This window comes from Vombatus ursinus, unplaced genomic scaffold (genome assembly GCF_900497805.2).
Source record: "Vombatus ursinus unplaced genomic scaffold, bare-nosed wombat genome assembly UNPS02010461.1, whole genome shotgun sequence".
NCBI classification, from domain to species: domain Eukaryota; kingdom Metazoa; phylum Chordata; class Mammalia; order Diprotodontia; family Vombatidae; genus Vombatus; species Vombatus ursinus.
In genome coordinates this window covers 4116517-4142523 of record NW_020950239.1, presented here as the reverse complement: position 1 = coordinate 4142523, position 26007 = coordinate 4116517, and the positions used below count along the sequence as shown (strand labels likewise).

General features: G+C 40.4%; 1 protein-coding gene and 1 long non-coding RNA gene across 4 annotated transcripts in view; one reads left to right on the top strand and one right to left on the bottom strand.

Moving 5' to 3' along the window:
• The window catches only part of LOC114037595, a 139717-nt gene that overhangs the window by 4016 nt on the left and 109694 nt on the right, over window positions 1–26007 (bottom strand). For 2 of the 3 annotated variants that reach the window (XR_003568466.1, XR_003568467.1), the window contains exon 4: window positions 2299–2451. This is a non-coding gene — a long non-coding RNA (uncharacterized LOC114037595). Of the gene's footprint in view, window positions 1–2298; window positions 2452–19549; window positions 19640–20484; window positions 21217–26007 lie in introns of those variants that run through there. The other variant, XR_003568465.1, reaches the window with a different exon arrangement.
• Window positions 402–26007, top strand: LOC114037593 (sulfotransferase family cytosolic 1B member 1-like). Its single transcript, XM_027854508.1, has 8 exons — window positions 402–824; window positions 12184–12363; window positions 13300–13428; window positions 18170–18267; window positions 22066–22192; window positions 22838–22932; window positions 24382–24562; window positions 25620–26007. Exons 2-8 carry the CDS (start codon window positions 12219–12221, stop codon window positions 25730–25732), a joined length of 888 nt encoding a protein of 295 aa, XP_027710309.1. The 5' UTR covers window positions 402–824; window positions 12184–12218; the 3' UTR covers window positions 25733–26007.

Sequence of the window (26007 nt, the reverse complement as noted above, 5' to 3'; positions counted from 1 at the left end):
GACCCAGTTGGCTCCACAGGAGAAAGTGAGACTGGTAACTCTGCACAGTCCTGCCTTGCTTAAATCCAATTCACTTGCAAGTCATGACGTCACCTTCCTGATGTCATGGAACTCTTCAAGAACGGAAGACAAACAACAACGACAACCAGTGAGGAAGGCATAGCTGGGCCAGGCGTCCTCCAGCCCCGTCAGATAGTGCTATAGAAATATCACAAAGTTCAGGTAGAGTGAACCTGCCCTGCTACATTCTTCACTGGATTTTTTTTTTTTTTTTTTGCTCCAACAAGCAGCAAAAAGATCTTGTAAAGAAATCACTTGCCCAATCTTGCTTGTTGGAATTGTAATGTTTTATTTCTTTCTTGGCTCCCTGACCAAGGCTCTGCACTCACTACTGTAAATGAGTTCTCAGCCAACTAGCCTTTTCTGTTTTGTGTCCAGGAAACTCTTGCTCAACTCTAGATTTCAACTCCCTATGCAGCAGCCAGTGCAGAATTTGCCCACTTCTGTTTTCTCTTTCCAGTAAGTCTTTGAGGGGGAATGCGGGATATTTTTCTTCCTGTTTTCTTCCTGTTCTGGTATTTCCTGTTCTGCTTGTAGGCCAAGTCTACCCTTCAATCATTACCACGGGCTTTTCCCCAAATGGTTCAAGGGTTTCCAAGGGAATGATAGATTCGTGCCCAGGAATACTCTTATCTCTTTGGGGTGGGGTGGAAATTGACCGCAGAGTTTGATTTGTCAAGAACAGAAGTGTGATAGGCTGCAACTGGAAGAAAAGGGAAGGAAGGCTTGTCTGTTGGGAAAAGATTGAATATTTGATCCAGAGGGTAAGTCCTTTTATTTTCACTCAGGACTTTCTTCACTATATGCTTGAGTTTTTTAAACACCTATGCTGTCAGATGTAGGATTCTGTAGAACACGGAGCACCTGGCATTAGAGACACTGGATTAAATCTGGGCTCTACTACTATTTGTGTGATCTTAGACAAATGTGAGAGGATTGGACTGAATCAAAGATTCCCAATCTTTGGGCCCCAGAATTTTTGCAATAAGTACATATCTAGGCAAGTACTTCCTCACTTAATGGATATCTACTGCACATCTACTATTATGTGGAAGGGTTTAATTCGAAAAAGGGGTCCCTCATACTTGAAAAGATTGGGATGATTTCTAAAGTCCATTCTAGCTATAATTTGAATTAATTAATTGGATTAGACTCATCAAATAACTTTGACACACGGTGCCTGAATTTTTCTAGCTATAAGGGACCTTTGGGATTATTCAATTTATCGTATAAATGAAGGAAACAAAACTCAGGAAGAAAATGATTTGTCACGTATGTAAGTGAAGCACTTTGGGCATAAATGATTAGTGGCAGTCAGGACTAGAACTCGGGTGTCTGGGGTGCTAGAATTTTTCTGTTCCACTACACTGTGTAATATAGGATATTATATTAAAATATGTAAATATATGATATTCACATTTCAATCCAAATCCCATCTTGTGAAAAAGAACCTTAAAATATATGATACAGGTATTATGGATATTGTCTTCACTCTGCATCTCTTCACACTAATCTCACGTTTCTCTAAATTTTTTACATCATCCTTCTTTGCAGTATGATCAGCCACTTACTAATCCTTGGGCAGACATTTTATTTTTAGTTTTTTTTTTAGTTATTACAAATAATGCCGCTGTGGACATCATTGAATGCATGGGGTTTTTTTTGCTGCCATTAATCTCGTCGGGGCAGAATCCAACAAATGGAATATCTGAATCAGAGGGTATGAATGATTTGTAACTTTTCTCACATAATTCCAAATAACTTGCTAAATGGTTTGGACCAATTTATAGCTTTACCAGCATTGAAATATCTGTGTGCTCCAGGATTTATAGCTTTACCAGCATTGAAATATCTGTGTGCTCCAGGACTCTTTTTACTACCCCTACAACAATCCCTTTCCTTCTTTCTCCTTTGAAACTAATTAAAAACACCACCAACAACACCCTTCCAACACACCCACCAACGTGCCTCTTTTCCCCTACCATTTTTTTTCACAGTACTCAGCTCAGTCCTTGGGCTCTAAAATTCCTGAAGCCAATCCTATAGATTTGTGTCAAGACAAAGTGTAACTGAAAGGAGTCGGGAAAAAAAGGAGGATCATGGATTGAGATAAACAGAAACAGGGCTAGAACTGAGGTATACGTATCATTCTTCTAGACTTGTTGGTTCACAAGCTTGCAGTTCCCCTTGGCCTTTTCTTCTCCTTCTCTAAGCATATCCAGTCAGTTGCTGCCTTACCAATTCTGTTTCTTCAGCTTCTCCTTCCATTCATGTAGTCTTTGGGCCCTCATTACCTCTTACCAGCACCATTTCAGTAGCATTTTAATTGACCTCTGTAGCTTGTCTCTTCTCTCTCCAGTTTGTCGTCTGTGAGCTGCCAAGTTGTTATTCCTAAAATGGGAATATGATCGTGTTACCTCTATTAAGATATCTTCAGTGGCTCAAGTATTTGTCCTTATTAAAATGTCCCTCTTTCACCTTTGCTACACATCTTTCAAAATATAAGCTAAGCAGAGGACTCATAGCCTGAGCCCTGGTTTTTCTAGGAGTTAAACATTGATGTTGCATTGAAAATTAAATGAAGAAGCTCCTCACTACATTCCCAAATGTTAGATGCTGTTATTTTCTTTTCTCCATTTTAGGTTCTTAGGGAAACTCTGATGTAAAAAATGTGACCTGAGGGCCTCAGCCTCCAGACAAATGGAAGCGTTCCAAGAGCAGGGTTTTGAAGTGCTGTGAATGGAATTCATAATGTAACATTTTCTTCAGAACAACTTTGCTCCCTGAATCTTGAAAACAGGAAAGGATGTCTCTATTGTGATCAGAATATAAACAATTTTAACTGATCCACATCAAAAAGCACTTGGCTGTAGGAGTTTCAATAAAAGTTCCCAAGCTCTTTGGGGGTCCCATATTGGAGTAATTTAATCAGGAGTTCCTGATTTTGTTCCCCTGTTTCCCAGCTGTAGCTTGTCCTTAGAATCCACTCTGGTCCTTAGGTGCCCCTACTACCCTCTGAAAAGCAGAACAGAGCGGAGCTTATGTTGATCTCAGATCCTTGGAATGACCCATGGACTGATGTGCCCACTGGGTTTTCCTTTTTTCTTTCCTTCCCGGGAAAGGCAGGGTAGCAGAGTTGAGAGACAGGGCCATCATTGGAATTAGAAAAACCTGAACTAGAATCCTACCTCTGACATACTAGTTATATGAGCATAGACAAGTCACTTAACATCTCAGGGTGCTAGGCTAGCTGGTGGTACCACGGATAGAGCACTTGACCTAGAGTCAGGAAGTTGATTTGTTTTATTGTGTTTCAGTCATTTCTGCCTCTTTATGACCCCATTTAGGGTTTTCTTGGCAAAGATACTGGAGTGACTTGTCATTTCCTTCTCCAGCTCATTTTACAGATGAGGAAACTGAGGTAAACAGGGTCAGTGACTTGCCCGTGGTCAGGAAGACCCGAGTTCAAATCCAGCTTCAGGCACTTCTTAACTGAGTGGTCCTGGGCAAGTCATTTAACCTCAGTCTCCCTCAGTTTCTACAACTGTAAAATGAGGGCAATAACAACACCCACTTCACAGGGTTGTTGTGAGAATCAAAAAAGGTAATATTAGTCAAGGTGCTTACCACAGTGCCTGTCACATAGTAAGCTTATTCTCTTCTGTTCTTCTGCCTAAGATTGTCATAGAGAAGTTGCTGATCACACTGAGAGTTCCTTACACTGATGAAATCACTCTACTGGACCTCTCCTCCTCAAAAACAATTTCCTGCAGTTGAAAAGGCTGATGTACCAATTAATTATTAGGTTTAAATACATTCAAAGTGCTGCAACAGTGATGTATGGTGTCTGGATTTTATTTTTTCTTTCTAAAACAAGCCAAGATTCTTTAGGAGGCTTTTCCTGAGTCCACTAGTTAGTTACTGTAGCTCTCTTTCTCTCAAAATTTCTTTGTATTACTTTTTAAAATAAATTTTATTGATATCTTTTGTTTTTACATCACCTAAATTTCTTCTGTAATCCTCCTTCTTCTCCTCCCAGAGAATTTTCTCATATAACAAAGAATATTTTTTTTAAAAAAAAAGGAGAAGAATTTTAAAAAATCAGCAAAACCAATTAAATTCTTTGAAAAAAGCTCATAATACATGCAAAGTTAAACATCTGTGGACCCCCACTCTGTGAAGCAATGGAAGTATCTTCTCTTATCTATTCTTCGGTGCCGAGTTTGATCTGTGTAATTTTGTAACATTTATTTTCAATTGTTTTGTGGTTGTTATTCTTTTCATTTACATTGTTATAGTCATTGTGTATACTTTTTCCTTGATGCTGCCTTCTTCAGTTTGCATCAGTCCATGTAAGTTTTTTTATACTTTTTTATATTAATCTTATTCTTCATTTCTTACAGCAGAAGAATATTCTGTTGCCTTAATGTACCATAAATTCTTTTTATATACTTTGGGGTTGAGTTTTGTTTTTTTTTTTTTGCTAATCTGTATATGTGTCATTCCCCACAACCCCATCCCCACCCCCACCCCCCAGAGAATGTAAACTCCTTGGAAACAGGCCACAGTGGTACGCTGGAGCCATCAAAACCAATCATAAAAGCTGATTGTTAAATTCCAAAAATCTTCAAAGGCTACAAATCAAGGCTTGATTTAATTTTGCTGATTGTCTAGACATACGAAGGTGATTGAGAAAATGTTAATAATGCAGATTAAATTTAAAAGTGTGTTTTGTGTATATTCCCAACCCTACCCCAAGCTGGTTGTTAAAAAATCTACCAGCACACCTCTGCAGGTAGAATCTATTTTCAGAGATTTTTGGTCTTTGTATGCCCCGTGGCTAGCACTGTGCCTGGTATCTGGGAGATGTTTAATTAATTGAATTGAACTGCTGTTGAATCCCATCCCCGATTCTTACAAGCTGTGTCACTTTGAGCAAGTCATTTCACTCATCTGAGAATCAATTTCACCATCTATAAAATAGGATAAAAACAGGATGACCCAGGCCCTAGCTTTGTTGTGAGAAAAGAACAGAGAAAAGGGTAGTTTGGCTGGATCACAGAGTGTGGAGGGAGTGTAATGTCAAATGAAACTAAAAAGATAAATTGGGGGCAATTTTTAAAGGATTTTAAAGCTAAACAGAAAAGTTTGTACGTAATACTAAAGGGCAATAGGGAAATACTGAATTTTATCAAGAAATGGAGTGACGTGGCTAGATCTTCACGTAAGCTCAAATCACTTTGATAGCTGCGTTGAGGGTGGATTGGAGTAGGCACAAACTTGAGTCAGGAAGGATAATTAGAAGGCCATAAAGGTAATGAGAACATAAACTGAGATAGTGGCTTGAAATGGAGAGAAGGGGTCAGAAGTAAGAAATGTTATAAAGAAATAAAAACCAAGATTTGTCAACTGATTGAATATATTGTTTACAAGAGACACACTTGAAACAGAAAGACACACCCAGATTAAAATAAAGGGCTAGAGCAGAATACATCATGCCTCACCTGAATTTTTAAAAGGCTGGAGTAGTAATCATGACCTCAGACAAAGCAAAAGCAAAAACAAAAACAGACCTAATTAAAAGAGATAATCAGGGAAACCACATTTTGCTAAAAGGTACCATAGACAATGAAGTGATATCAAAAAAAATTTTACAGCAAATTTCTCTGATAAAGGCCTCATTTTTCAAATATACAGGGAACTGAGTCAAATTTATAAAAATAAGAGCCATTCTCCAACTGATAAATGGTCAAAGGATATGAACAGGCAATTTTCAGAAGAAGAAATCAAAGTTCTATGTAGTCAATTGACAAAATTAATCTCTATTGATTAAAAATGCGAATTAAAACAACCTTAAGGTGCAGCTAGGTGTCAAAGTGGATAGAGCACCGGCCCAGGAGTCAGGAGGACCTGAGTTCAAATTCGGTCTCAGACCAGACACTTGACAATTACTAGCTGTCTGACCCAGAGCAAGTCACTTAACCCCAGTTGTCTCACCAAAAAACAACTCTAAGGTACCACCTCACACCCATCAGCAACTATTGTTATTGTTCTTCCTTTGATTTTTTCATTTAAAACTGATTATTCATGTCCTTTGATCATTTATCTACCGATGAATGGGCATTGTCTCAGACAAACTGAGACCTGGGAAAGATCAGCAATTACAAATGCCAGAGGAGATGAGAGAAAATAGGTACACTGTTGGTGCAATAGTGAACTGGTCCAACCATTCTGGAGAATAATTTAGAACTTCATCTGAAAGATTATAAAATTGAGCATACCCTTTGACCCAGCAATATCACTACTAGGTCTGTATGCCAAAAAGATCAAAGGCCTATATGTACACAAATACTTGTGAGGGCAAAGAACTGGAAATTGAGGGAATGTTCATCAATTATGGAATAGCACAGATCATAAGGGGCAGACTTGGGATTCAAACCAAAGTCTCTGACTCCACATTCATTCTATTACTGTTTTGTTGCCTCTAAAGATGGGATGCTTGTTTTATAAGTGTGCCTTCCAGAACACAAGCACATTGCTAGGCTAGATTTAGGATATCTTTGGCACATAGTGGGTTGTAGAATAGAGTTACAATATCTGGCACTTATTTATTCAGGGGAAGGGGATTTTAATGGGAAAGCATGCCAATCAAAGGCAATAATTGAACAAGAGAAAACATCAGTTGGGTAAAAAATGCTTTCAGAGAATCTGAATTTGAAAGCTATCCAATAAAGCAGTCTTTCTTCCGTGAAATCCTACTCTGAGGCTTCATTGTAGGAGAGGGTTGTGAGTTCTCAAAGGGTTCCATCAGAGATAAGCTCTTGCAAGTCCTGCCAAACTGGAAATGCTTCAAGTATCATATTGGCAACACAATATAGCTTTCCTTTCTTTTCCAAATGTTTTATTGATATTCTTTTCTTTTTTTATATCACTGTTGCTTCCCAACAACAACAATACCCTTAACCTTGAACCCTCAATGAATTGAATAAGTACAATGTTGTAAAGCAAACACATCGGTCATATCTGAAAAAAATGGGAGAGACTTGGGGATGATTGAAGGTAGTAGAGAAGGAATTAATAAATATGAAAAGGTTAAAGATTACAGAGGGAAATGATTGAGTGGGCAATTGGATGGAGAAAATGGGAGAGCATGCGAAGTACCTTGGCAAAGAGAAGTACCATTTCATTGTCAGAAACTGGGATAAAGCAGAACAGAATGGAGGATGATGTGAAGGGGTTTTGAGATGAAGAGAAGGGGGAAAGGACTTCTCAGCAAATGATGACAATTTTCTCAGTTAAGTTAGATCCTCAACAAAGAGAATGTGGTGAAGGGAAAATATGGAAGGCTGGAGGAGAGAAGAGATTTGGAGTAGCTTCTGTGGTTAGTGAGATAAGAATCAATTAGGGAGGGATAAAAGGACTGTCTTATAGCTGAGAGCCTATTTGTAATTGGGGCCCATAAATCTATAATGTAATCCAGTCAGTCTTGTTAAGTGACCTTCTCGGACTCCATTCAGCATCAAATGAGTAAAGTGGAGGAAGTCATTGGTGAAAATAATGCAGGGCTAGGGTCTGGCAAGAAATGGGCAGTATTTAGACAAAGGGGCTGAGGAATCCAAGAGTACAATTAGATGTAGAGTTGAATTGGCTGTCATTGAGGTTGAGAGTAGGAAAAGAGAAAAGTGAAGTCAGAACATGGTAATGGTCTAAGAAAGTAAAGGGAAGGAGAGAAAGGAAATTGAGGTCAAGACAATGGAGAAGAATAAATTTAGGAGGGGTGAGGTAGAAGGAGAGTTAGGGTAGTAAGAGAGGACTATTAGAGGTTTTTAATGAGGAAAGTAGAACACTGTGATGGTGAAATCCCAAGAGTGACCATATCTGTGTGTGGTAGAAAATGAGCATAGGAACAGGTCACGGCATTTAAAATGATTAAGGAATTAGCAGTTTGGGGAGTGTGAGAAAGCATCAATGTGTATGTTGAAATCTCCTAGTAGTGATGGGGTTGGGATCTAGACCCCAGAAAGGAAAAACCCTGGACTTTCCAGTTTGTCCAGATCTCTGGCATTCTCCTGGGGCTATAATCCCATCGACTGGCCTTCATTGTGGCTACACCCAATCTTCCCATTCTGTTAATCTAGCCTGGCCTTCTTTTGTTTTACTTCCCTATGTATGGTGCATCACCCCTCCCCGCCCCCCCATTTCCCACCCTTAATCCTAGCTAGACTTCATTCTCCCTAGGCCATGAGGTCCAGGTCGCAGGAGTTCTGTTCACCCCAGTTTACTGGCCACTCCTAGGTCCCTCCCACAGTCTTTCTATATATAAGGTCCACCTTGTCTCCATTAAGATGCTGGTATTCTTATAATCTATCCATGGCTCAGATTCTTAAAATCTAGCCAATAGCTTACTAATGTTCAGACTCCTTAAGAGTCTACCCAATATGATGGATGTTCTAATAAACCTTTTCTTTGGCTGAAAGAAGGCTTGGGTCAAATTCTTTTGGGCAGGACTCACGTGTTGTGATGTTGGGGTCCCCTTACCCCTAAACCTCTAAACTGCATCAGTAGGAGGGCAGAAGATGAGGAGGAAAGGAAAACAGCATGCCAGACACTGAATATGTTTGCCCCATGGCAAATGGTATAAGGCCACATTCACAACAGCCAACAGGATTTAAATGATATACAAATTTTTCATAGAGTGAACTTCAAAGTAGGTGAAATTACTGAGCAATGAAAGCAAAAGGAGAAACTACACGTGACAGCGGAGAGCAAGAAGTCTTCCAACTCTACCTACAGGGCCAATGTGCCAGGTGATGTGAATAAAAGTAATGGCAAGGATGACCAAGGATGCAGTGATTTCTGGGAGAAGTCATGTTTCGGTGATAGCAAATCAATAGAAGGAGTAGGGCAGAAAGAGTTCCAGAATGAAGGGAAATTTGTTCACCAGGGCACAGGAATTCCAGAGGGCAGCATGGAAGGAGTGGACAAAGTTGGAGTGAGTAGAGAGTAGAGTTGATAAAAATGGGGATGAGAGCACAGGAAGGTAGGTTAGGGAAGAGTTTGTTCTTTGGCAGCAGGTGATTAAGTGGGACAAGGAGGGTAACAGGTGCGAGGAATTTGCTAGCTATAAGGGCAGTGAGTAGAAGATGAATTATGGTGGCCAGTCTCAAATAACACCTGTACCACCTACCACAAAGGGCTGTTGTGAAGAAAGTGTTCTGTAAACCCAAAGTGCCGTAGAGATGTGAGATAATATTAGCAAGAATCACACTAAAAAATGAAAATAAAAAATAAAAAAAAGAATTGCCCTATAAAACCTTCAAAGCAAATATGAGAGATAACTTAAGAACCTCTATTAACATCTGAAACTCTTAAGACAGTTCTCCAAACAAAGCCACTAATTATGCAGAAATCAACGATTTATTCCATTAACAAATAAATGACTTAAAAGTCAGGAGAAAGTGCATAGGAATGGAAGTCATGAGGCCTGAATTCTAATACCAGTTTTCCCCTGAAATGTTGGTGATCAGACTTTCAGTCAGCCTCTCCTCACTCCAGAGGGCAGCTAGGCACCATAACAGATAGAACACTGGACTTCGAGTCAGGAAGATCTGAGTTCAAATCCTGACTCAGGTCCTTACTAAGCTATATCACACTGAGCTAGTCACTTAACTTCTCTCAAGCTGTTTCCTCATCAATAAAATGGAGATAATAACAGCAGGTGCCTCCCAGGGTTATTGTAGAACTCAAATGCAAAAAATGCAAAATGTTTATGTATTATATAAAATATTGTAATACATTATAAATATATTTATATGTCACATCTATATATACACATATATTTCTATATGCATATGTTATTGTTTAGTCATTTCAGTCATGTCTGACTCTTTGTGACCCCATTTGGGGTTTTCTTAGCAAGGGTACTAAAGTGGTTGGCCAGTTCTTTCTCCAGCTCATTTTACAGATGAGGAAACTGAGACAAACTGAGGGTTAAGTGACTTGCCCAGGGTCACGCAGCTAGTAAGTTCCTGAGGCCAGATAGGACCTCAGGAAGATGAGTTTTCCTGACTCCAGGCCCAGCATTCTATCCACTGCAGTACCACCTAGCTGCCCCATGCATATATATATATATATGTATATGTATATGTATATGTATATGTATATGTATATAATATGTGTGTACGTTCGCTATTATTATCTGGAACTTGGCTCTCTAGTCTATTAAATGAGGAGGTTATGTTCAGTGATCTCTAAGGTCCCTTCCAGCTCCAATATCCAAAGAAAGACCCACTATTGAATCTTGATCATCCACAACCGAAAAACTGCAAAACCCACCCCAAATTTCATTAATGGTATGACTGGTCTAGAATGAAATAAGACACAGGCTCACACATGAGCATGTCTGGCTTCTTTTCACTCTGTATTCCAGCCCAAACTACAATCTCCAAAGGATTAAAGCAAATCCACATCCTGATAAACAGGAAATGGACTCAGGGTGCAAAATGAGACGTGGATTTTTTTGGATATGACCTTTTGGGAATTTGGAGTAGGCACAGATTGGAATCAGGGAGACCAATTCAGAGGCCGTTGGAAGAATTCGGGTAATGGGCAATGAGGGCTTGGTTCAAACTAAGATAGTAGCTGTGAATTGGGAGAAGGGGTCAGATGCAAGAGATGTCTTAGGGATAGAAATGCCAGGATATGGCAACTGGTTGGTTACATGGGGTGTGGAAGAGTGAGGAAACAAGAATGCTGAGCTTACAAACCTTGCAGACTGACAGGATGGCCATGCCTTTGATAGAAATAAGAAATTTTGGAAGAAGGGAGGGTTTGGGGGGAAAGTTAATGAGTTCTGTTTTAGATCTATTGAATTCATGGCAACTCTGGGGCATCCAAAACATAGGGTGCACATCGATAGGCTATTTGGTGGCCTGGCCTACGTGATCCTCCCCACCTCTCTTTAGCCTGGCCCCAGTCTCCATTAACAGTATCCTCACTTGGAATAATTAATACTCATTTGCACACTAAACGCAATGGAAATCTTGTCCACGAAGTCTCCAGAGACTTAAACTTTCAGTACTGACCTCACAATCCTACGTTTCCTTTTGAATATGGGAAAAGCTTCCCAATTCCATCTGTTTCTATAACAAAAATATCTCTTCTTTGGAGAAGAAATGCATAGCAAAATAATGAAGGGAAGGTGGCAGGGGAGGTGGATGTTGTAATGTGCACGTGGAAGAATGGGGACTTTCTGCATTCTTAATGTCTGGGGAACCTTTCTCTAGATCCCAGACGCCATCTTCACCTTGAGGCAGCCTCTTTATTCTCTCTGGCCTAAGACTTTCCGTCCTCCCTTCCTGAATCTGAAGCTTTGATAGCCAAGCCTGACTGGCAGGTGATAGAGATCTGAGCATTACAGTGTTATCCACTATCTGGCATGGTTATTCTAGCCAAGGGAGAATGTTTTTCCTAACTAAGTAGGAGTTTGACTTCAACACTAGCTTTTTCTGCAGGCTCAAGTAGTGAGGTTTCCCACTTCCTCTAATCTCTGCTTTATTTCTTCTCTCATTATCTCAGAGTTCTTAAAGGATTTCTCCTAAACTTGTGTGATTACTCCTGGGTAAGGAGTAGATATGGTTATGTTGGAGATATGCCCCAGTACAGGGGAGGAGAGAATCCTGCTTATATTTCCTCCTTCTAGAGGCAGCTCGGTGGCACAGTGGATAGAGCTGTGGCCTTGGAGTCAGGAGGACCTGAGTTTAAATCTGGCCTCAGACACTTGACACTTACTAACTGTATGACCCTGGGCAGGTAAATCACTTAACCCCAATTGCTTCACAAAAAAAAAAAAAAAAAAAAAGATTTCCACCTTCTGATTATTCGATCACAATTTCTTTGGGGTCATGCCATGGCTTCTCACTTTGAAGTCTGCAGGAAAAAATTCACATTGCTTTTGTTACACATGGCCACTTCTGACCTGAATTCAACCTAGCTTTGCATCCTTTCCTCTTCTCTTCAGCAAGACCCGCAAAGATGATGGCATTTTTCTTTTTCAATGTTCCGTGAATTTCTGCTTTTGTTCATAATGCTTTGCTGACCACAATTTCTGGTTTGATTCCTCAGTTTTACAACCGACACGCCCAACATCTAACACTAGAATGACTTCTCCAGATTTCATCAGACGTGATTGGGCGACTGTCCATGGCTACCCCATGGTTTATGCCTTTACAACAAACTGGGAAAGGGTTGAGCAGTTCCAGTGCAGGCCAGAGGATGTTTGGATAATCACTTATCCCAAGTCTGGTGAGTCTCATGTCTTTAAAAGGGATGTCTGCCTCAAATGCATATGTCCTTAACCCCACCACCTTTTCCCTTCAATCTTCACAAAGCACTTGATTTTGTGACGCTCTGATGCAATTATGAAATAATAATAATAATAATTTTGTTGTTGTTCAGTCCTGTCAGACTCTTCATGACCCCATTTGGGGTTTCCTTGGCAAAGCTACTGAAGTGGCTTGTCATTTTCTTCTCCAGCTCATTTCACAGATGAGGAACTGAAGCAAGTAATAGGTTAGGTGACTTGCCCAGGGCCACACAGCTAATAAGGCCAGATTTGAATTCAGGAAGATGACTTCAGGCCTAGTACTCTATACACTGCCCCACCTAGTTGTCCTCAACAACAACATTTCATCCTCACACCAACCCTGTGAGATATGGCAAACAACAGGCAAAACATTAGATGGTGACAAACATTAGATCATGAGCTTCTTGAGGGCAGAGGCTGTCTTTTGCCTCTCTTTGTATCCTCTGTGCTTAGCACAGTGCCAGGCACATAATAGGTAGTTAATAAAAAAAGTTTAAGTTTACTGGCTTACTGACTGCTATTAACAATGACTGCTATAAAACAAAAATAACTATAACAATAACTAACATTTTCATAGAGCTTTAAGGTTTGCAAAGTGCTTTACCTATATTAACTCATTTGATCCTCACAACAACTCTGGGAAGCAAGTGCTATTATTAAGCACATTTTACAGATGAAGAAACTGAGGCAGAAAGCAGTTAAGTGCCTTTCCCAGGGTTACATGGTTAATAAGTGTCTGAAGCAGAATTCAAAGTGAGTTCCGCCTGACTCCAAATCCAGTCCAACCTCTACTGTCACCTGAGTACCTCATTACCACTTGTACCCTTGAACGCAAGTCAAATGTATAACTGTACTGTTCTTTGCCTTTATTTCAGGTACCACATGGGTGAGTGAAATCATGGACTTAATTAAAAACGATGGGTCTGTTGAAAAACAGGAACAAATCCCAATTGTCCAACGAGTCCCGATGATGGAATCAGCAGCTCCTGGGACGCTTCCCTCAGGTATATGTCAAATTTTTCCTCTTTAAGGAAAGGAATGGGGGAGCAGGGTACGGGGGCAGGAGAATGTAATTGAGCAAACACCCTACTGAGCTCTGGTAGACCTGGGTTTGAGTCCTAGACTTGCCCCTTCCTAGCTCTTGACCAAACAAATCATTTTATGTTTCTCAGAATCATTTTCTTCCTCTATAAATTGGGTGGTTAGACTAGATGCCTTCTAAGGTCTCTCCTAGCTTCAAATCTCACCCTGTCCCGATAGAAACATTATTACTCAGTTATTCCAGGAAAACTCACTAATGAATCTATATCTTTCTAGGCAGGTAAAGTAGTATGATGGAAAGATCACCGGGCCTGGAGTCAGGAAGATATGAATTCAAATCCAGCCTCAGATACTTACTAGCTGTGTGGCTGTGGGCAAATCACTTAACCTCAGTTTCCTCATATGTAAAACAGGAATAATAATAGTATCTATTTCCCAGGGTTATTGTGTGGATCAAATGAGGTAGCACAATGCCTTAGACACTATATAAATGCTAGCTAGCTATTATCATTATTTATTATGATTATCTTTCTCAAGGACAAAGTTACTGAAAGGTTCGGTCTTTTGTTCTAAAAAATAGAAACAGGCCCACTAACCTGTCATTGCTGCCACCCATTGACTTGGAAAACCAGATATTAACATTACCTATGTTTTGTATAATGGGTATCATATTGCTTGCCTTCTCAATGGGTGGAGGAAGGGTTGGGGGAAGGAGAGAATTTGGAATTCAGAACCCCCCAAAAAAAAACATTGTTTGTGTTCTATTGTAATTTTATTTATTTTGTCAAATATGTCCCAATTACATTTTAATCTAGTTCAGGTCACACTTGGGAGTGTTGAGGGCAACAACTCAACCCACCGGCCATGGGTTTGCCATTTAAGTTCTAGATGATCTTTGGTTGCTGACAGTAATTGTAGTAGTCATGGTGGTGGTGGTGGTGGTGGTGGCAGCAATAGTAGTAGTTGTAGTAACGGTAGTAGTCATAGTAGTGGTAAGTGGTAGTAGTTGTAGTAGTAGTTGTGATGGTAGTAGTAAATAGCAGTAGTTGTAGTAATAATAGAAATAGTAGTAATAGCAGTAGGAGTAGTAGTAATAGTAGTTGTAGCAGTAGTAAATAGTAGTAGTAGTGGTGGTGGTGGTGGTGGTGGTGGTGATAGTAATAGTAGTAGTTGTAGTAATAGTTGTAGAAGAAGTAGTAGTGTTATTTATAGTAGTAGTAGTAATAGTAGTAGTAGTGATAGTAGTAGTTGCTGTTGTAGTTGTAGTAGTAGTAGTAGTAGTAATAGTAGTAGTAGTAGTGGTAGTAATAGTAGTAGTAGTAGTAGTAGTAGTAGTAGTAGTAGTAGTAGTAGCAGACAAGTCTTCCTGACTCCAGGCTCAGCACTCTCTCATTGTGCCACTTAGCTACCACATTTCTATTGACATATCCAAATTTACATTTGCAAAATACTTTATATTTTTCAAAACACTTTCACATACATTATCCTCTCTGAATCTCGCACTAACTTAGGGCAATTGTCAAAGTATTGTTATCCTCATTTAATCAATGAGGAAACTGAGGGTCCAAGTGGTTAAATGTGTTGCCCAAGGCCAGAAAACCAGTAGTAAAAGAAAGACAATTTTTGAACCTCCCATCTATTACAGTCTGTGATTACAGGGAAATTACTGATTGTATCACCATCACTACCATCGCTGTCTTTGCCTCTCTTGCCCCAGGGCTCTGAAGTCAATTAGACTTGAGTTCAAATGTGACGTCAGACATATATTAGCTGTGTGATCCAAGGCAAAGTCATTTTAACCTCTGTCTGCCTCAATTTCTTCATCTATAAAATGGGAATAAGAATAGTACCTACCTCCCAGGGTTGCTGTGAGGACCAAATGAGATAATATGTCTAAGCATTTTACAAGTCACTATTTCTTCTTCTTCATCATCTTCGTCATCATCATCATTATTTTTTTGTTTACCTTGCACTTCTCCCTTAGCCCACAGATTTCAGGCTTTTTCCTCCCCCTGCTTGGTGTATATGGAACTATCTTTCTCTGTTGTACTCACCTTCATTATTCTTCTCATTGACTGCTACTTCTCTCACTATCATTCTTTCCCTCTGTTGAGCTTTTGAAATAATAATAATAATAATAAATTAATGATGATGATGGAATAGTGGCTTGCAAAGCTCTTTACAAATGTTATCTTATTAATAATAGCATTTACTCTGTGCCAGCTTCACCGTTATTATTTCCTTTGGTTCTCACAAGAAGCATAGGAGGTAGGTCCTATGATTATCTCTGTTTTATAGAGGAAGAGACTGAGGCAGACAGAGGTTAAGTGAATATCCTCCAATAAACACACATTTGCCCTAATACTAATTAGCCATGCCATAATGTGCTGCCTTAGGCAACCACACAGGCAGGTGACTATGTTTGTAATTATTGTCCTCAAAGCACACTCAGGAAACAAAGGTAGTGTGACTTAGTAGACAGAGGATCTACCTCAAAGTCAAGAACTAGGTTCAAATCCTGCCTTTGTGACTTTGCACAAGTCATTAAACTTCTCCATATTCTAGAGTCATGGCAACTTACTAAGACTATATAAATTGGAGAGAAGGCACATACTACATGAGTAGAGGGAGTTTTCTCACCAGGAAGTTCTCTGTACCAGTGGCTCTCCAACATTTTGGTCTCAGGACCCCTTTATACTCTTAAAAATTATCGAGGCCCCAAAAAAGCTTTTGTTTATGTGGGTTATATAATCTCTACCAATATTTACTGTATTTGAAGTTAAAACTGATAAAATTTTAAAATATTTATTAATTTGTTTTAAAATAACAATAATGAACCCATCACATATTAATGTAAATAATTTATTTTATGGAAAAAATAACAAAAAATATCAATGAGAAGAGTGATTTCGCTTCACATATTTTTTCAAAACTTTAATATTTGGCTTAACAGAAGAAGCTGGACACTCCTATCGGCTTTTGCATTCAATCTGTTGCAATCTTATTTTGGCTGAAGAAAATCCAGCCTTAAACAAATGTATTGTTGGAAATAGCAGGAGTATTTTCATAGGCAGATAGCATCTTGTTATTGATACAAAGATAGTTTTGCCCTCCTAAAAGGGTCTCCAGGAACTCCCAAGGGCCCAAGGTCCACAGTTTGAGAAGCAACGCCCTATGAAATCACAGGTTCACGGTCAGTGTGGTAGCAAACACCTATGGTCCTTTCCCCAGGAGAGACTGAGGCCATCGGAGAGGCTCAAATCCCTTAAGTTAGGAAGTTCTGACTGTGGCAGAGCATCTGCAATGTCTAGCACCCACAAAGCAAGCCCCCCGGAGTGGAGGTTCCACCAGGCTGCCAAAGAGGGTTGAACCAGCCCACAGAGGAAAAATGGAGCAACAAAGCTTCCATGCTCATCAGCCCCATGAGGGCTGCCTCCACCTCCAGCCTAGGCAAGAGAGGAAGACCCTTTCAAAAAAATCACAGCTCCAGACCCTATCTCGATTGATGAAACACACTGGTCCACGGGAAACATATTATTTGTTTTCCATAGTATTGGCCTCCGTATACATTACTTGGAGTTGCAGAAGAGACAATGCATGGACCTGGAAAATGTACTTCTGGTCTTCCTAGTATATCACAGAATCATAAATCTAGAGCTGGAAAGGCCACTCGAGGCTGATCAAGTCCAACGCCCTCATCTTACAGATAAGGAAACTGAGGCTCAAAGAGATTAATTGACTTGCCAAAGTCAAATAGTAAGAGAGTGGAATTTGAAGCCAGGAATTCCTGCCTTCAAACCAAGACCACGTTCACTCTGAATATATACTTCTGCACAAATTATTTGCAGGATAGGGTATACAATACTTGGACCTGCAGTGTTTTCAGGAGGTTGCTAGGTGGCGCCATAGTGCATAGAGTGCTGGGCCTGGAGTCAGGAAGACTCATCTTCCTGAGTTCAAATCTGGCCTCAGACACTTACTAGCTGTGTGACCCTGGGCAAGTCACTTAATCCTGTTTGCCTCAGTTTCCTCATCTGTAAAATGAGCTAGAGAAAGAAATGGTAAATTATTCCAGTATCTTTGCCAAGAAAACCCCAAATAGGGTTATGAAGAGTTGGACGTGCCTAAAAATGACTGAACAACACGTGTTTTCAGTGTCCAAAATTCAACTCCTCAGTCTCTGAAACTAGTCTTCTGCAATGTTGTGCAGTCATAGAGCTGTCTGAAACCAAGAGACATTTTTGACTTGCCCAGGGTTACAAGCCGGGAAATATGAACCCAAATATTCCTGATTCCAAGTATAGTGTTGTGTCCACTACTCCATATTGCCCAGGAGGGGTCATATTAGCCGAGATGATGCTATAAACAAAAACATTTTCCGTAATCTTGAGATAGTTCTTTGACCATCAAAGGGAACCAACTGTGCATAGGTGCTCTAAGACACAATCACACCTTTCATTCAGCTGCAGCCTCTGTTTTCAGTGGTCCTCTGGTGAGTTGACACAATAAGGGGGGAGGGAGAGGGGGTTCCATCCCAGCCTTTTCCAGCACAAGAAAAGGCAAAGACAACCAGAGATTGAGTTAGTCTTCCCAAGCAGACAATACTTTTCAGAAAGTCACAGGAAAGCCATCAGTTAAGACAAGATGGTAGAAATTTCAAGAGGAAAATCTAATTTCTGCATGTATCGAATGGACTTTTCCCAGGTACAGAGAATTTAGAAAAGATGCCATCTCCTCGGTTTGTGAAGAGTCACCTGCCAATTGCCCTCCTTCCTAAGAATTTCTGGGAGAGCGACTGTAAGGTAACCACACTCTTTCGAGGCAGACGAAGAGACAGAAGACCAGGGGCCTAGGTAGATTATAGCACCTGCCTTGCCCACCTCAGAGGTCTATGTGTGAAAGTACTTTGGAAACTGTTAATGGATAGACAACGCAAGCTTGTATTATCATCCACCTCCTCTCCCTACCCACAGTCCTAAGGACATAGCGAGGTCAGTAACCTAAGTTTTACTTTCAGCTTATTTTTCTACCAGTTTTCAAGTTAAATCCTCACCTATGTGACTCAATTTCTCAGCAGGGAGAAAAGTAATGTTCAGTGATAGGTGACAAAGGTCAGTACTTTAAAGACAAAACTTACTAAATGTTGGTCTTGACTACGTGCCAGACATTGCACTAAGTGCTGGGGATGTAGAGAAAGGAAAAAGGCAGTCTCTGCTCTAGAGGAGACCACAGTTGAATGGTGGAGACATGTAAGTAACTATATGCCAACAAGAACTAGAGAAGATGAATTGGAGATTATCCATTGAATCAAAGGGGATTGGGAAAGGCTTCCTATAGAAGGTGGAATTTTAGCTGGGGCTATGTGCAAATAATTTTGCTCAAATCAATAACATTGATTGATTCAATATGACGTTTACTAAATTCCTACCATTTCAAGGCAGGGTATAAAATACAGTGGAGAGGGAAAGGGATTATACCTTTATTATCATTAGTATAGGCATTCCCTTTACTAATGCAATTCACCACCTTCTCGGCAAGTGAGGGTCCTAGAGAGATGTTTAGAGAACGTCAAGGTCACATGTCCTGCCCACAGTCCCATGGCCAAGATGTGTCCAAAACAGGACTTAGACTCAGGCCTTCATGGCTTTGAGGCTGGTGCTCTCTTTTTTCTGTCTCTCAGACATTGGGGGGTGTAAAGGGAAAAACAAAAATAGTCCCTGACCACGAGAAGCTTACACGTGTGACCCATGTTCCACCCTGTCCCTGAGATTCCTCGGTTTACATCGATGGCGTCCAATCCTGGGACCTAACTTCCTCAGCATCAATGTTTTCATTTTCTTTTCTTTGCTTATTGTTTCTATCTGAATTTAAGCCGGGAAAGTATTCCAAATTAAGCATAGGTATGTCTAAGCTGTCTTAAAAGTGGGTAATGAGGTCTTCATCTCCTACAGAAGTACTCCATGCCTAATATGGGAATTAGGTGTGGGACGGCCATTGTTTTCACACCAGAGAAAATGAATAAGATACAAAGGACTCCCAGGAACCCATAAACAGATACAGAAACATGGGAATGGGGCAGCTTACCAATAGTCTCTATTGTAGTCAGGGTCTGACTCCAGCTGATCCGGTGCTTCAGAATCAGAATTGGAATGAAATGTGACAGTTGTAGGCCATCTACCATAACAAAAGATGGTTTGCTTAGCCATAGTTATCAAAAGAACACTCAGAAAGGAGGCGGGTACAAACAGCCCCACTCAACTCCAAATAGCAGGCAGCTACCTGACACAGCAAATAAGAGTGCCAGGCCTGGAATCAGGAAGACCTGAGCTCAAATCCAGCCTCAGATACTTACTAATTGTGTGATTCTGGGCAAGTCACTTAACCCTGTTTGCCTCAGTTTCCTCATCTGTAAAATGAGCTAGAGAAGGAAATGGCAAACTACTCCAATATCTTTGCCAAGAAAACCTCAAGAAGGGGTCATGAAGAGTTGGATATGATTGAAGATGACTAAACAACATCTCCAAACAGAAAAAAAAACAAAAAACTGGTCAGCAGGATGTTTTGGGTGGGATATAGACCACCCACCATGGCTGAAGGTATTTTTATGCCCCAGGCAACCAAAAAACCAATCCAGTCTCCAGGAGGTTTCCCTGCCCTTTGGGGGGGAAACTAGCAAAGCCTACATAGCAGATATGGCTCTCACACAAAGTCTATCAGTTCTGCTATCTGGGCAGCCCTCTGTCGTTCTGGGGAGTCCCTCTTTCCCATGGTCCCTGCAGGATTCCATGTACCAAACTGTGGTTTGAGTCAGGAGTGGAAGCTCATTGCCCATGGACCAGATCCATCCAGCCACCTGTCCTTGCACTGGCAGTGATCTAAAAATGGTTTTTTACATTTTAAAATAACGTTTGATTGTGTTTTAAAATGTAAAAATCATCTTCAGCTTTGTACTGTGACCGGTACGAAAACTAGCATCTCCAGTCCCTGGCTTGGACTCCCCCAAGAAGGCGATAACTTACTTTGGAACTTGCTGAGGTTGGCCTTGCCTAATGAGCTCCCCAGTTTTGCTCTGTAAGTCAGGCTCTGGGCAGCCTTCTGCGCACTGCCCTCCTGTCTGCCAAGAGCGGACTGCGTCCAGAAATTTCCATTCTCTGCAGGGTTTGGCTCCTGAATTCTCAAACTCAGAAACTCTTAATCTTGAGGTTACCAAAACCACCAAGGCAGATATTCCAGAGGAGAACAAGCTTCTCCGGCCAGAAGGCTGGATTCTGGGACCACATTGCCTAGTGAGTTAAAATCTCCACAACACCCCCTCTTCTTTACACAAGATGCTGGGGTGCAGGAACAGTGTCCTTGAACTTGACTTCCTGGCCTCTGCAAGCACGTCTGCCACTGTCAAGCAAAGAAAGAACGTGCTGTTGATTTGCATTACTGTTCCTGGAGAGGAGGGAGAAATCCCTGCCCCCGTGCACTCTGGAAGGAGTCCCAAGGGCAGAGTCAAACAGGAAGCCCAGAGAGCAAGAGAGACAAGCTCGTTTTTAGACCACCGGGATGGGACCTCCGATCCTCAGCTGGACAAATATTAGGAGCTTTCTGACCCCCTTCGGTTGCTTTCAAACAAGGGCCCCCACCCTGTAGTTCCATCAGGTTGAATGACCTCAATTTGATCCATGACTCAGCTAATCCAACCTTTAAGATTTGCAAAACACTTTACAAATATTATCTCATTTTATCCTGACCACAACCCTGGCTTGGAGATTAAGTGACTTGCCTAGAGTCATACAATTAGGAAATATCTGAGGTCAAGCTGAACTGAAGTATTCCTGACTTCAGGTCCATTGCTCTAACCACTGCTCCACCTAGCTGCCTCATGCAAGACTGGGTTCAATCATCACAGAGTCTGACCAATTAAGGAATGGGATTAGACTTTTCTCACACTCTCCGCCTCATTATGCCCTTGCCTCCAAGTAGAAAACCTCTGATGCTCATGTTTAGAGTCTCTGAATAATTAACAGCGTCCCTTCTAGAAAAACACCCAATGCACAAAACATATCAGATATAGGACTGTTATTTATTTCCTTCACTACAAAAGAAATGCTTAAAATACAAAAGTTGCAGAAACCCACATTGACAGATACTTAAAACATGAAACTCCTCTTCTACTCTCCTGGAAAAGAAAATTCCTGGGAGATTTGTGGGACTGCTGACCAGGCATTTCAACTTCACATCAGTCAACAAGCATTTATTAAGCTCTAACTATATGCCAAGCCCTGTGCTGAGTTCTGGGAATACAAATGCAAACAGAAATAAAAATGGTCCCTGCCCTCATGGAGCTTGAGAGCTGAAAAAGAGATGGGGGGAAGATGAAGAAGGCTGGGGTGAGGACACTATAAAGAAAATCCAAGAAGGGAAGAAAACCACATCTATTAAGTGCCTACCATGTACTCACCCTACATTGGCTCACTTAAAACGATGGCTTTTGATCTTTTCTTTTCCCATTCCCAAAGCTCAGGCGCTTTTAGCCACAGGTTTGAAAGGACTCCTCAGCACTCTTGGCTCTGCTCCCTATAATGCCTCTTTCCTCTGCTGCCTGCCTACAGATAATCTACGTGGCTCGGAATGCCAAGGATGTGGCAGTCTCCTATTACAACTTTGACAGAATGAACAAGTTCCACCCCGAGCCAGGCACATTCGCCGAGTACCTGGAGAAATTTATGTCTGGCAATGGTAAGCAAAGCAAGTAAGACAAACTCACTGGGATAAGAGTCACAAAAGCTGCTGCTGGCAAAAGTATTATGTAGATCCGAAAGTGATCAGTAAATGCTGTGTATTATCACCGTGATCTCACCTAAGTCTTTGCCCTCTTTTTTGTTTGTTTGTTTGTTTGTTTGTTTGTTTGTTTGTCTTGGCTAGGCAATGGGGTTAAACAATTTGCCCAGGGTCACACATCCAGTAAGTGTTAAGTGCCTGAGGCAGGATTTGAATTCAGGTCCTCCTGATTCCATGGCCTTTGCCCTCTTAAGTGTTCATCTTCTTTGTTCTCTCCTTGATGGGTTTTCTATATCTTCCCATGTTCTTTCTTTTTCTTTATGTTCCTCTACTAAACCTGTAACCAATACTTCTAGTCATCTCCCTTTCCCTATAACTAGATGCTCGATTTCACAATCACACAATCATCAAGAAGAAGTTGGCGGGGGGTAGGAGAAAGCTAATTTTCTTCTTCCTTCGGTACTTTCATATCCAGAGTTAAAGCAGATTACTGGCATACTTCATTAGATGTCTAGAGATCCCAATCTAGTGTGGGCACATGTCTAGCCTGAAATGTTTCTAATATATTTCCGCTCTCCATTTTATTTTGTTTTCTGAACATAGTGGCCTATGGTTCCTGGTATGAACATGTCACAAGCTGGTGGGAGAAGAAGAAAGATCACCCCATACTCTATCTGTTCTATGAGGACATAAAAGAGGTAGAGCTGGCACAGCGATATATTTCAACTAATACTCTTCATACCAACGAGATGGGAGGTTGAGTCCATCCAAAGTGAAATAGGCAAATTGGTGACCAAGGTTCTTCCATGCAAGAGATCCATACTAACCTCTGGCCTTCAATACAAACATCTGTTGAATGAGTGGTTTCCATCTTATTTTAGTTTTTGAAAATTAAGTATGCATAATTGTGTCCAGTAGAAGGTTCAGCTATAATCGATTAGGTACCAATGAGGATATGATAACCCCACAGGACAGTTTTTGCTTCCAATTCTTCAACTTGACTTCTTCGAAATCAAAGGATTTGGGTTTATATCCCAACTCTGATGTTTATCACTTGTGTGACTTTGAGGATGTCAATGTCTATCTCAAACCTCTAGTAAACTAAATGAACTCGATACGGTTTTCCTGGGCTTATACAACTAATAGGTGACAGAACCATAATGCATCTCCTGATTCAATTCATGGAATCATAGATTTAGAGCTAGAAGGAATCTGAGTACCTCTGGTCCAAAGCCCTCCTTTTATAGATGAGCACACTGAGGCTTAGAGAGATTAAGTGATTTAGCAAAGGTCACATAACTAGTAAAAGGCCAAGCAACATCTCCCACTAGAGACCCACTGGAGCCATCGCCAGTCATCCTGACCTATGTCTTGCCACTGGACCCCAATGACTCTGGAGGAAAGAGTGAGGCATGACTCTGCCTCACTTACATCCAATTCACATGCAAATCAAGACCTCCCCATCCTGATGTGTCTTAGAGAATAAAATAGGAACAACATAAAAAAGAGCTAGTGTCAGAGTCGAGATCTGAGCCCCAGTCTTCCTGACTCCAGGCCCCCTCTCTCTCCACTGAACCGCTCTGATTGCATCCAGCTTTCTTCCACATCTGGCTGCCTTCCTAAAACATTAATAGTAGAAGAAAATGAGGAAGCTTATCCTTATGGAAGGCAGAATAATTGAAATGAGAATGCAATGTGCATTCCATCTCCAAAAGCAGCACTCATCGTAGGTCAAAATGGTTTCTAATTATTTTTAATCCAATAGACATTTATTAAATTTTGAAATTAATTTTTAATTTAAAAAATTAATTAATTTTTCCCCTTTTTTATCATTGTGTAACTTTGTGGCCCAGCTGAGATTTGAAGATCGAATTAAACGTATCAAGTCCATAAAGCTTAATAAGGGTTGTTGAATAATCATCTCACTATGGGAATCCACATGACTTAGAATCAAATGCGCTGACAAATACTTACATTGTTGGTCAAACAAATGTATATTTGGAGTCAGTAAATTAACAGTAGAAATTAGAAGGAGTTACAGATTTTAAAGTCACAGACCTTTTGTTTAACTGGCTTAAATTTAGTTCACCATACTACCGAGGACCTTCACCTTTCTTATCTCTCAAGGTGTCTTTCTCCATCCATAGGACCCAAAGAGGGAAATTCGGAAGATAATGGAATTCCTAGGAAAGAAATTGGATGAAGAGGCCTTGGACAGAATTGTCCAACTCACCTCCTTTGAAACAATGAAAGATAACTCCTTGGTGAATTACAGGTTACTACCAACCACCTTGATGGATCATAGTATCTCTCCTTTTATGCGCAAAGGTGAATATCTCCATTTTTAACTTTTTTGGTTCAGATCTACAATGTTAGCAATGTGGGGAACTCCCAGCATGGAAAGACCCTCCACCAATACAGTTTCACGCTTCACTGATTTGTCATTTATAGTCTAAAAGAGTTGTCTGGGGCATTGAGACATTAAATACCTTGTCCATGGTCACACAACTATTTCTGACTCCAAAGTGACCTTCTATCCACTACAGAAGCTACCTCTCCAAATAGTTTGGAGATAATAAATAAATATAAAAATAAGTTTGAAAAGTCTAAAAAATAAGTTTGAAAGCGTAAATCTAAACATTTATATTGAGAAGAGAAATTAAAGGTCATCCAGTCTAATCTTCTTATTCTGTACATGTGGAAACTAAGGCCCGTGGGCATCAAGTCCAAGATCACACATCTTATAAGCAGGAGAACTGGAATTATTATCATCATCATTATTATTACTATTGTAGTTGTTGTTGTTATATAGTGCTTTAAGACTGGCAAAGCACTTTACAATCCTGGGAGACAGATTAGCCTCATTTTACAGTTAAGGAAACTGAGGTGCAAAGAGATAAGTAATTTGCCCAAGATTACAGAGCTAGCATCTGAGGACAGATTTGAACTCATATCTTATCCTAATTCCAGGTCCAGTGCTCTATCCACTGCACCACCTAGCTGCCTCAACCGTTTTTGAACTTTATTTCCTCTCATTTCAACCTAAGGAGAGATGGCATGACTTTCTTCCTCTAATCATAATGTGATGGCCAGAAGTAATTGCTAACATTTATTAAAATATTATCTGAGAGGCAGCTAGGTGGCGCAGTGGATAGAGCACCAGCCCTGAAGTCTGGAGGACCTGAGTTCAAATCCGGCCTCAGACCAACACTTGACACATACTAGCTGTGTGACCCTGGGCAAGTCACTTAACCCCAAATGCCTAAAAAAAAAAAAATTTAAAATATTATCTGGTTCCTCCAATTATCATTGACCCCTCCTCCTCCTCAAAGCTCTCACAAGAGGGTTGGTATTTTCATCTACTTTTTTTTTCTTTGGTCTTCAGGGATTGCTGGTGACTGGAAGAACTACTTCACTGTGGCACAAAATGAGAAATTTGATGCAGATTATGAGAAAAAGATGAGTGGAACAACTTTGAAGTTCCGAACTGAAATCTAAAAAAATACGGGTTGTTACGCATAAATAGATTTGTTGCGATTTCATTTCAACAAATATCTCTAATGAAAAGTTTTGTTTTCTTAATCTAGAAAATAAAAGCAACTACCTTGATGGTTCAAATAAGGGTGCTTGCATAAGAGAATGGAGCCAAAAATTTGGGCAATTTCTAAGAACACCAGCTCCTGTCCAATTTCTGACCAATAGTTTTTTTTTTAATTTAATTTAATTCTTTTCAGTTAACACATCTATTTTCTCTCTATCCCATCTTGCTGTCT